At 45.9% G+C, this 12,276-nt stretch overlaps 1 protein-coding gene across 1 annotated transcript; it reads right to left on the bottom strand.

The window, feature by feature from the left end:
- Positions 1–7,654: 7,654 nt before the first annotated feature.
- LOC125552484 (heat shock 70 kDa protein 8) lies at positions 7,655–11,339 on the bottom strand. Its single transcript, XM_048716058.1, has 2 exons — positions 11,063–11,339; positions 7,655–9,699 (listed from the first exon to the last, which is right to left on the bottom strand). Exon 2 carries the CDS (start codon positions 9,696–9,698, stop codon positions 7,956–7,958), a length of 1,743 nt encoding a protein of 580 aa, XP_048572015.1. The 5' UTR covers position 9,699; positions 11,063–11,339; the 3' UTR covers positions 7,655–7,955.
- Between the last annotated feature and the right edge of the window lie 937 nt (positions 11,340–12,276).

The raw sequence follows: 12,276 nt of genomic DNA, 5'->3' as shown, positions 1-12,276 counted from the left end.
ATACTTCTGAGAGACACGACGCGGATTAGGACTAAACAACGCAGCTAAGTATCCACGTTAGGCTCACGGGAAACGAACGCATGCCGTGGAATTAGAGCATGTGGGCTAACGACCGGTCGCCCATCCAAATATGAAATAACAATCTCTGCGCGAAATCGAATTTTGCTTCGATCTTTATATGCATCCAGCAACCCGAGCACATTTGCACGTTCTCACCGGCCGCTGCTGCTCAGTTCATACTGTCACAAATAAGATAAGTCAACTCATCTTATCGACTGAATATTCAACACCCCAGAAACTCTGCAGCCCTGGCCCCGAATAATGCCGTCAGGGGAATCAAATGGTTTTCCTCGAAAAGAATATGCACCCATGGTCGAAAGAAATCGAACGGATGATTCGGCACGGTTTGCACGAGAGAGCTCCCACCCGCTTGGGAATTTTAAACGGCGTGCGACGCCGCAATTTCCCTCCTTGGTTCAACCCGATGGGCCGACTGCGACGTGTTCGCAAAAGCAGAGAGGGACACGAGCGACCTGGAGCTTTTGTCCGGGGCAGGCCATGGCTTCTGCGAAACTTCCTTCAGCATGCTTACGAACGAGAGCAACACTTGCGCATCGCAGACTGCCACGACAACGTACGTGTTACGTGAGGATCTTTTTTACTCCCTGTATATATGCTTATATACAGTACGTAGTAAAATGTGCTGCCAGTACGCAGTCAACGCCACGCATGGATGTCTCACGTACGCACAGCACCGGTTTTCCGTATGATCTCTGAAAAAAGAACACCGTACGTTTTCCGTGGGGAACTCCCTAACGATCTCTGGGTTTGGTTTGCGTTTCGGTGCGTCTCAACCAACGGCCGGGCGCCGTCAGGCAATGCCGGAAGCTACTACACAGCCGCGCCGAGACACGTCCGGTCCGGGCCGGGCTTTGACTCTGCGGTAACCGATAACGTAAACACGCCATCTCTCCCCTCCCCTCACCGGCAAACTGCTTATATAAAAAAGAACTAGCGCGATGGTTTACGCCTCACCTGTTACTCCTACCCGTACGAGTCTGAACTGATTGATCTGCCATTGTTTCGGAGTTCAGAGCCACCGTGGTCGAGTGTTGCGGCACTGCGATTGACATCTGAACCGCGCGCGACGCGGAAGTCAAGCGGCGGAGGGTAGAATTTCTGTGCACGGCAGGCGTGACCTCCGTTCAGTCTTGTTTCTTACGGCGGCTAGTTTTCGGAAAAGGATAACGACTAGAAGCCGGTGACTCACCGTTCACGCGTCCTTGGCATCGTGTCACTGCCAAGGGGAGATCGTTTAAGTCGTCCACCAGATTCTCCGAGTCAGCACCGATCGATGCATGCACCGTTTGCACATACGTAGAACTGATGTCTTTGGCCATTATCTTTACACGCATGCATGCATCGGTAAGTCGTCCACTGGATTCTCCAAATCAGCACCGATCGATGCGTGCACCGTTCGCGCCCATGTATCGATGTGTTTGCCCATGACATTTACACGCATGATTTAGCCCGTTCCAGGCCGCCCATTGGCCGTCTGATTGTTGCAGCCGGTACATATCCAGTCCCCGGCCATAGGTAGTACTCTACTAGCATCTTTCAGATTTTCCTCCTGAAATGTAGACAGTCAGGATGTAAGTGGCGCTGGGTCCCATTAGTCCCACATATGCCATCCATCAAAAAAACGTTATGTGGCATTCGTGGACACCCAGAAAAATTAAACGGCGCAAGTGGATAGCCCAGAAAAGCCCATCGAGCCAGCGGCAGTCCACAACCCCCCCTTCGCGTCCTTCCCCAGTCACGTCATGCCCTAGGCTAGGGCGCCGTCGCCGCCATCTCCACCGCACCAGTGGTGCGGCACCACCTCCCGCTTCCAATCCCATGGAGCCGCCGTCGCCGTCGTGTTTCTTGAAGAGGCCGTCGTCCAAGGACATCGCCGGCGACCGAGCCAAGCCTTGCGAGGATGACTCCTCTGCTCTCTCCCCTATCCTGCCGACGCCCTCTTCAGCTCCTGCTCCTCCGCCGCCGTCAAAGGGGATAGCCGGGGACCAAGCCGAGCCCTGCGTGGCTGCTCCCTCCCCGATCCCGGTGATGGCCTCTTCGGCCCCTGCTCCCCCGCCTCCTCCTATTCTACCCCAAGGTATGCAAAATCCCCCCTCCTCCTATTCTACCCCAAGGGGCCAGGCATGTCTTCTTCAATTGCTTGATGTGAATCAGCTACACCAGTTGTGATCCATGTTTTGTTGTGCATCAGCTATACTGAATGTGAGTAGCCTGCTAGATATTACTATTATGTGTGGATGTGAGTAGCTTGCTGAATCTATAGACGATGAGCTTCTCTGCAATTTATTGCGAATCCGTCGTCCGGCATTTGTTAGGTACTTAAGATAGTACTTGGTCCACTCCCTTGTGGCCGCAACTTTGTTAATTGATATATTGTTATGAACTGTAAATTAATATCCACATGCCAGTTTGATATCCTCGTGGTCAGAATTAGAATCTCTATATATATCAGAGGAACAACACAATTAAAGACTATTTAGTGGTACTTAGTTAAGATCGAAGGACCAAAAGATCCTAGTACAGATGCAGACAGTGCCAAGCTATGCACTACTCTAATTTGGCTGTGTAGTGATGAGTGGGCAATGCAAACACGACTATACGCGTACTACTCCAGGTGACGAATTAGATGGTTCTTGGTTATCTTTGCCCGATACCACTGTACAATCTTCTAGTAGATTAGCGTTCGTTACTTATTGCCGTCCATATATTTCTGGATTATGGGGACCAAGGCAGGGGGGTGTGGTGGTCATTGACTTTATCAAGAGTGTACAGGCAAGTACATTACAGGGTATTTCCATATAGCATGCGGCGATCTTTTGATGATTTGAATGAAAGCTTCCTCACGCTGCCGCAGGTATCCCGATGCATGTTTTTGCAGAACAATCAATGCATGAACCGAGAAATTATTTGGAGTAGGTAGAATGGTCTATAAAAAGGAATTAGTCAGAGGAGCAGCTAGCAAAACGTCGTTGTGATTCGTACGAAACTAGTTGCAAGAGCATTGCACCTGTAAAAACATCCCTCTGAATTCTAAACAAGTTGTACAATACGTATCACACTGGCATGTGAATATTAATTGTAATCGTTCTTCTATTTCCAGATATTAATTGTAAAAATATCAAAGTATATCTTGCTCTGGCGGTCAGAATTAGAATATCGCTATAGGAGTTCGGTGTATGCTAAATTTGTATGTTAATGGTGAAATCTTGTATTGTGTCTGAAGAAAGCAAATAGAACAATTCTACGGTTGCGTCCATTTGTTCTGATTGCTAGTTAAATTTAGCATTCATTGAACATTCAATGCAGATTTGATGGAAGTTACCATGGGTGATGTCGACGACCAAATGGTGTTGACGATCGACAAGCAAGCTGAAAAGTGGGAAGCCATGGAGCAGGAACAACATGTGTGGAATGCTATCGATGAGGAACGGAAGTAAGTATCTGGCCCTCATGTGTTTCCCCGTGACATTACTTGTATTCTTTGATTTTTTTTGACCCCCTGTGTTTGCGTTACAGATTAGAAAGGCAGAAGGAAAAACGAAGGCATAAGGAGAGAAAGAAAAGCCTGGAAGAGAAGAGGAAAGAGAAGAGAGAAGAGAAGAGGAAGAAGCAAGAGAAGAAGAGGAAAAACCAGGAGGAGGAGGAGGAGTTGCAGGAGAAGAGGAAACATGCTCGTTCAATGAACTGTTCTGAATTTGTTTAAGGAGCTACAACGGAGGGGCTACAGGTCATTTTTCTTGCCAGATTTCTCTATTAAACCTCACTCTATACCACAAATCTGCTTTTATACCTTCTTGAAATTGATATCATGTTCTGAACTTTCTGTGTTTTGTTATCTAGAGACGAGATTCTCCACCTATGACACATAGTCAAAGAGCGACAAGATCACCATTGGTAAGGTCACCGGTGGCGAGCACATGGAGATCTTCCCTTGGTCTTCTAGCAAGAGTTGCAGCCTCAAAAAGGGGCAGGTCTCCCTCAACGAGGATTGCAAGTTCCCCATTGGAGGAGAGGGCAAATTCGTCCACGAGATCACCATCTATCTTAGGATCCCCTTCTCCAGTGACTACTCCATTTGGAGTCTCAAAAATTAATCATCCACATGGTGAGTTGGCTTTGTTTTTTCTCTTTTGTAATTACACTTGTATGTAGTTACAAGTTTAAAATGTTCTTGTGAGTTGACATTTTATTTGCTTGCCAATTAACAGTCCGCAAGACAAGAAGGCTAACTTCTGCTGTTTGGAGGGATTTCAAACCAATTTATCATCATAAGATACTTGTCAAAGCTCAGTGCAAGCACTGTCATGAAGTGTTTCAAGCTGGACGAGATGTTGGCACAAGTGGTGTAAGAAGACACTTGGCTGCTTGCGAAAAAAGGTCAGATTTACACCTCTACGTTGAGAAGATGAAGTCCTCGGTTTCATCTCCTGATGCCTCTATGCTTAAGCAATGGAACTTTGATCAAGAAACATCTAGAGATTTGCTTGCCAGAATGATAGTAATGCATGAGTTGCCTTTCTCAATAGTTGAGTACAGTGGTTTTAGAGACTTCGTGAAAAGTTTGAATCCCTTGTTCAAAAATGTTTCTAGAAATACTATTAAAGATGAGTGGATGAAACACTATAATTTGGAGAGGTCGGCGTTCTCTGGACATTTGAAGAAATACAGTGGTAGAGTTTCTTTAATAGCGGACATGTGGACATCTAATCAGACTTTGTCCTATCTATGCATCACTTGCCATTTGATCAACAGCAAGTGGATTTTGCAAAAGAGGATCTTCAGATTTTTTATGGTGGAGACTCCACATAACGGAGTAACAATGTTTAATGTCTTATTAAAGAGTTTGCAGGAGTGTAATATTGAGGACAAACTCTTTAGTATGACATTGGATAATGCATCAGTTAATGGTACAATGGTCAATAATCTTAGAAAAAATCTGAACAACAAGCATATGTTGCCTATTAAAGGTCAATTACTTCATATCCGTTGTGCATGCCATGTGATAAATTTGATTGTCCAAGATGGGTTGACAATGATGAAAGGTGTGATAGATGATATCAGAGAGAGTGTGAAGTACATTAAGAGTTCTCCCTCTCGGTTGGACAAGTTCAAAGAAGTAGTTGCGCAAGTTGGTATCTCTTGCAAACTCCCCTCAGCTGATGTGCCAACACGTTGGAACTCCACCTATATTATGTTGGAGTCAGCGCTCCCCTTTCGAAGAGCCTTTCGTGCTTTGGTGCAAAAGGATCCAGATTATGTGTTTTGCCCATCCTCAGGAGAGTGGAAAAATGCTGATACAGTTTGTGCTATGTTAAAAGTTTTTCACACAGCCACAAATATACTTTTTGGTTCAAGTTATTCTACCTCAAATTTGTACTTTCATCAAATTTGGAATGTGAGGTTATTGCTGCAGAAGGAAGCTTCAACAAAGGATGAAGTCGTTCAAGCAATGGTTGGAGAGATGCAAAAAAAGTTTGATAAGTATTGGATGGAATCATATTTGCCAAACTGTATTCCTGTGATCCTTGATCCACGATTTAAACTTTGCTTCATCGAGTTTCGACTAAAACAAGCTTTTGGTCCAGATGTAGAAAGACACTTGCTTGTAGTAAAAGAAGTTCTTGACAACCTTTTCGAAGAATATTCTTCACAAATGACGGATGCATTGGATGAGTCAGCACCCCGACAAAATTTTGATGAGGTTGTGAATGAAGAGAATGATCCGTTGGCGGATTGGGACCAACACTTGAATAAGAAGCAACGCCAAACTGCTAGTGAGCTTGCCAGATACTTAGAAGAAGACACATTCACTCGCACGGAGGATTTCAACATTCTTCAATGGTGGCATCTTCACTCGTCTAAGTATCCCATCCTTTCTTGTATAGCTCGTGATGTTCTTGCTGTACAAGCTTCCGTCGTATCGTTAGAGTCGGCTTTCAGTACCGGAAAGCGTTTGATCAGCGGTTACAGAAGTAGATTGTGCAGCGAGACAGTGGAAGCCTTAATCTGCCTTCAAGATTGGTTTAGATGTAATGATAAGCATGCCAATGCTCCTGAGCAAGGTCACTACTATTAACTGAGGTATGTGTGCACTACATAATATTGCTAATCAATTGTTCAATTGTAGCAAGCTTTGGGTAAATTTGGGGAGTATTTGAGTTAAATCTGGTTTCTTTTACGTCCATAGTTTCGAGTTGCGCTCTGAATATAAATTGTGTATGCTGCTAACTTGTATGTATTTATCATCCTTGCAATTATGCTATCAAGATCTGGTCACAATAATACTCATTAAGGACTCTTCTTGGTTAGAATATTAATTTAAGATCATTGCCTATTGTGAATTTGTTGCTAGCTATCTGCATTTTTTAAAGATTGTGGTGCTAGCTATCTGCACTTTTTATCCTTGATGGTTTTGCTTCCCTCCTCGACAATATTGATTAACAATCATTTTAGGGAAAGGAAATACACACTGGTGTATGCTTGTGATTTAAGGAACCCTCCTTACTTCTTATCCTTGTTTCTTTTTCATGTAGATAGTACTGTATGTCTTATATAACTTATTAATAAACTTGAATGACCGCAGGTTGAGATGTTTCTGGAGAAAAAATCAATTGAGTCGACCGAAGATGAGGCCAGTCCTGGGACCATTCTGATTCCGATTAATTAAGTGAAAGACCAGTGAGCATAGCTTGGTGTACAAAGATCGTCCGACACAAAGCTGACAGAAGAATGGAAGATGCTCTTAGCTGATAGTTTTATCATTTGGTGCCGTTTTGAGTCTAGGACTCTAGGTGCTTTCTGTTAATTTTGGGATATGGAGGATGGGGAGTGTGTTGCATATTCCTTTTTGTTTACATACAGGAGATATTTCTGCTGCTTTGATAGGCGTTTTTAGTTAAGTTGCCGCTGCTTTGTGGATTTTGTTATTCTAGAGGCGACTACTGAATGAAGCTCGAACTCACTAGTTATGTCAGTGTGGGCTAATATTATCTACTGTTCCAGTGATTCTTTGTATGTCAGCTTATCCAGTCTAAGCTTTGTAAATATATGCGGCAGTATGTGGACGCCACATGTCCCGCATGAAAATTAACTGGGCTCCCGTGTAATCCCATATAAAAAATGGTGGCCAGTGCGGGCAGTCCCACAACATCACCATTTACATCCTGAGCAGACAGGCACAATGGGCCGAAAAGGATACGCAGTATAGTGTGAGTGGTGTGAGACAGGAGTGGCCAATTATGCTGTGCGGGAAGAAACTTGGGGCGATGGGCCGAAAAGGATACGCAGTATGGTGTGGGACAGGAGTGGCCAATTGTGCTGTGCGGGAAGAAACTTGGGGCTCATTCGGTTTGCAGGAAATCTAAACGTAGAAATTTGATAAGATGGCACTTGCCACTTTAAGGAATTGACTTGCCTCGTTCCTACGCGCAAAATGAGTTTTGAGTGGATGTGTAGTTTCCTCCAAAAACATAGAAAATGAATAGTATTCCTACGAAATTCTTATATGCATTTGCATTTCCTATAAACCGAATGCATATATAGAAAATTTTCCTCTGGAATCCTTGTTCCTATGTTTTTCCTATAAAAATCCTCCGAACCGAATGAGGCCTTGAGGAAATTCTAAAGACCAAAGGTGTCTAAATTAGACATCCCTTATTTGTACAACTAGCAACATCCCATTTTACACGCAAGACACTATTGTACACAGACAACAGTGGCATTTATTTGTCTACATGTACCACATAGAGATCTCACACGACATGATACATCGTCGAAACCACCATCCGCGACCTAATTTACTAGAGTACACAGCCAGTCTCACAAAGTCACAAGCAAAGCAATTTTTTTCTTCGAAAAATTGATGAGCAAAGCACTTACGGGTGCAGCTTCTTAGGAAGAACAGCGAGGTCGAGCTTGCTGCCGTACATCTTGGCCAGGGCCTGCCCGCACCAGCCATGGCCGTCGTCCAGCGTGGGCATCCTCACCTCCATGAACGGCGGGGTGGCCTCGCCTTGCGGCTTCACGACCCCAGCGAACACCCTGAGGACGTTGCCGGCGTCGATGTCCATGCAGACGCTGATCTCGACGGCACCCTTGGGCGCCGGCGGGATGCCGGTGATCTTGAAGTACCCCAGGAGATGGTTCTCTTCCGCCTGCTCCCCCTCGCCTTCGTAGACGGCGATCAGCGCCTCGGCCTGGTTGTCCTGCGTTGTTGTGAACAGCATGTCCCTTCTAGCCGGGACAGCGGTGTTCCTTGGTATGATGGCTGCAAAGCCGTCCCCGTCGGCACGGATCCCGAGGTTCATCGGGGTCGCCTGAATCGTCAGCAGATCCAGGCTCCCTGAAGGGTCGGTGACTCCTGAAGCAATGGCTCCTTCCAGTGCAGCACCTGAAACAGCGGCTTCAAGATCGTCGATGCTTCCATAAGAGTCTCCCTTCTTGCACAATCCCAGGACAAGGCTTCTGATCTTGGGAATTCTGGAACACCCTCCAACCAAGATCACATCGTTGATGTCCTCTGGCGTTAACTTTGCATCTGACAGGCATTGCTTGATGATCCTCTCGCATTTCTCAAAGATCGCCTGGTTCACCTGTTCAAACTCTGCACGACTCAGCAGCTTGGACACTTTCAGGCCATTACCCAGGTCTGCATTGATCTCAGTGCTTTCCTGGGAGGCCAGTTTGTGAATCGCATCCTGAGTAGCCATCCGCAGTAAACCCATTGACTTGATCCTGTCCGTGGTTGGACCAGCATTGTCACATAAGCTATCATAGTCGGGTAGAAGGTGGCGCATTACGTTCTGAAGAATGTCCTCTCCACCAACGGTGCAACCTGCGAGTGCTCTTATCTGAGAAACACCTCCAGCAGTGGCAGACACCGCAACGTCACAATAGCCAGCACCGATGTTAAATATCAGGGCGATTTTCTCAATGCCACTTCCCATGTTATCTTGCATAAGCTGCTGCTGCTGCTGAGCATACAAAAGAGCAACAGCAGTGGGCTCTGGCATAAGCCTCAGCACATGCAGTCCAGCCATTGCACATGCTCTCTCGATCCTGGTCTGCTGGAAGCGACTGAATGCAACTGGGATGGTTAGAACAGCATTCCTCACTGGATGCTTGAGATGCATTTCCACCAGGGCCTTCAATTCAAGAAGAAAGATGGCAAGAACTTCCTCGGGAGTTGTGGAGCGCCACATATTGTTGACCAGAGCTGCAATAAATGGCCTCACACCAATGCCCAGTGTCTGCACAAGGAAAGGGAGAGTCTTGCTAGCTTGAACCACTTCATCTGTGTCCATTCTCCCGATTAAACGCTTCATGTTAAATATTGCACTTCCTGACAAGATATCTCTTTCCTCGTGTGCGTGCTCCTTGGTTGCTCCTCCAGTAACACCCGCTGAAAGGGTGTCATCTTTGAACATGACATATGACCTCATCCCTTTCTGGCTACGGGTGTTTTTCAGCAGCTCCACTTGATGACCATTCCAAATTGCAACACTGCATCTTGAAGTGCCAATATCAATGCCGATAGCAACATCAGGGAATGATTGTTGTGCTTTGTCGTCCCCGGTGGTTTCACTGTCAGATGCCACTGTGTAGAATTGCTCAGCCATCCTACAAAATACAGTCAAACCAGTTAGGCGTTGTTAGATTCTTTCAAGTGTCGTCCAAAACCAGATTCTTTAAACAGTGACAGCAGCAAATTATACTGTGTGCTGCTGAGTATTCAGACATCCAAAACTAAAAATTGCATGCAAAACGTCTGAATATGTATGCTGATGAGCATTCAGACATTCAAAACTAATAATTGCACGCAAAACGTCTGAATATGTATCCTGCTGAGTATTCTTTTGTAGAAAAAGAGGGAGGCACTCCCCGGCTCATACTTAGAACGAAACCAAATGAGTTTTTGGTGCTTACATCAGCTCACTGAGAAGAGCAGTTCGAAAGGAAATGAAGGGCAGATTACAATTTAAGCTAAATCCCCACCATGAACTATCGATATATATATGAATGCAGGCTGCTGCTGCTGAGTATTCAGACATCAAAACTAATAATTGCACGCAAAAAGTCTGAACATCTACAACTACAATCCAATTTTGACATGATGCATACCACACAGGGTAGAGTGAATTATGAACATGCACTGCATAATTTAAACTAACTATCTTGATTTCCTTTTGCAATATTCACCTGTCATAATTTAAAGGAAACGCAAAAAACCTGATGTTAGATTTTTAAGCATGGCAAATCAAATATTTTTATGGCAAATCACGTGTCGCGAGCATGGTAATCCCCTTCAGCAATCATGGCAAATCCTGGCCAAAACAATGAACATGCTTGCTGAGGGGAATTGCCGGGCTCGCTCGCGACACGTAATTTGCCGTAAAAAATGTTCGATTTGCCATGTTTAACAGTCTGACATCAGATTTGTAGCAGGGTTCTAATTTAAATTAGATTCTGCAATATTACCTGTCATAATTTAAACCAGATTCTGCAATACTCAATTTTGACAAACCATATTTACCAAGAGAAACATTCAGACACCAACTTAGCTTGCCTAGCTGATCCTTCCATGACTACGTGTTTCTATGATAATGACACATTGAAATCTGGCTCCTAAAAAGAGTCTGGCACATTTAATCCCCGGCGACAAACCAAGAACTTGACTAAGGTTCAAGCAATGTCTGGGTTTGAAACAAGCAGGCACAACTACGCACATGAGTAACATGTCACGGCTGCTGTGTTTCTCCACCTTGCATAGAAGGCAAATTTTAGTACCTTACCGCAACCAACCATCACTGCACTAGTACTAGCGAACTACCCGATTGCAGAGCATAGAACAAACACAGGCACATAGGCACCTAATACTGAACTCAGCGGAATTCGTGCTCGGATCAACGAGCCACGACGCGTCAATCTAAAGAAATCAGGCACGGATCAAATGGAGCATCTGAAGGGTTGGGAGAAGCCTTACCGGAACGGGCGAGGGGTGCGCGCTGGGGACTCTCTTCGCCGGCGTTGCTCGTCGATGCTCCTCCCTCCGCGGTAGCGCAAAACGAACTGAGGGTGTGCGCGAAATGGGTTGACAGGAATGGGCTGAAGGAGGGGGTGGGGGAGGTAGAAGAAGGTGGAAAGGCATTTTCTGGAGAGGCCGGGAGAGAGCACGACACGCGGGCGCCTCAGGCGGGGCCGCCGCCGAGGCTCCGGAAGCGTCGCGAACAGGGGAGACGCCGCTGAAGGAGTGGGGAAGGGTAACTGCCGACGGCCCAGCGGTGGCGCACTGGGCTGGCAAACCTGGGCCTGATTGGGCCCGTAACGAGGTTTGTGTGATTGGACTGGAATTGTGGTGGGAGCAACTAATGAAAATCTTGTGCTGGAACTGTCGTGGGATAGGCGATCCTGCGACAGTTCGTGAACTCCGTGATCTTGTGGAGATTAGTTCGCCCTCTATTTTGTGTTTAGTTGAAACTCAATTGCAAAAGAGTCGTGTTGAAGATCTTCGGATTTCCTTAGGTTATGATTTCAGTTTTGGAGTTGGTAGCACGGGCCGTAGCGGCGGCCTTTGTATCTTTTGAAAAAATTCTTTGGATGTTGCAATAAAGAATTATTCCGAGTATCATGTTGATGCATGGGTCACGGAACCAGGGAAAGAACAATGGAGGCTGACTTGTTTCTACGGGGAAGCCACCAGAAGCCTACGTTATAAGACATGGGATACTATGAAACGTTTGCGGGGGGAGAGCACCCTCTCGTGGATGTGCATAGGTGATTTCAACGAAATCTTGCGGCCGGAAGAGCAACATGGTCCTAATGAGCGTGACAGCTCACAGATTGATGCATTCAAAGAGGCCGTGGATGTATGCAGTCTAGCAGATCTGGGCTACCGATGATTGGATTGGACTTGGGAGAAGAAAGTAGCCGGGGGTCACTTCCGTCGCGTTCGGTTGGACAGAGCCTTGGTTTCACCTTGTTGGTCTGCCCTTTTTCCCTTTGCTTCTCTTGAGCATCTTACCGCGGCCAAGTCTGACCACTGTCCGATTTTTTTGGAGACTGACCTAGTTGACACAAGTGTGCGGGCCAACAAAAAGCGTTTCCGGTATGAATGCATGTGGGAGAGGGACACACGTTTTGGCGACATGCTTATTGAAGCATGGAATTCAATAGGCAGAGCTAATACGGTTATGGAGC

The sequence above is a fragment of the Triticum urartu genome, chromosome 4 (genome assembly GCF_003073215.2).
Source record: "Triticum urartu cultivar G1812 chromosome 4, Tu2.1, whole genome shotgun sequence".
NCBI classification, from domain to species: domain Eukaryota; kingdom Viridiplantae; phylum Streptophyta; class Magnoliopsida; order Poales; family Poaceae; genus Triticum; species Triticum urartu.
This window is presented reverse-complemented; position numbering and strand designations above follow the sequence as displayed.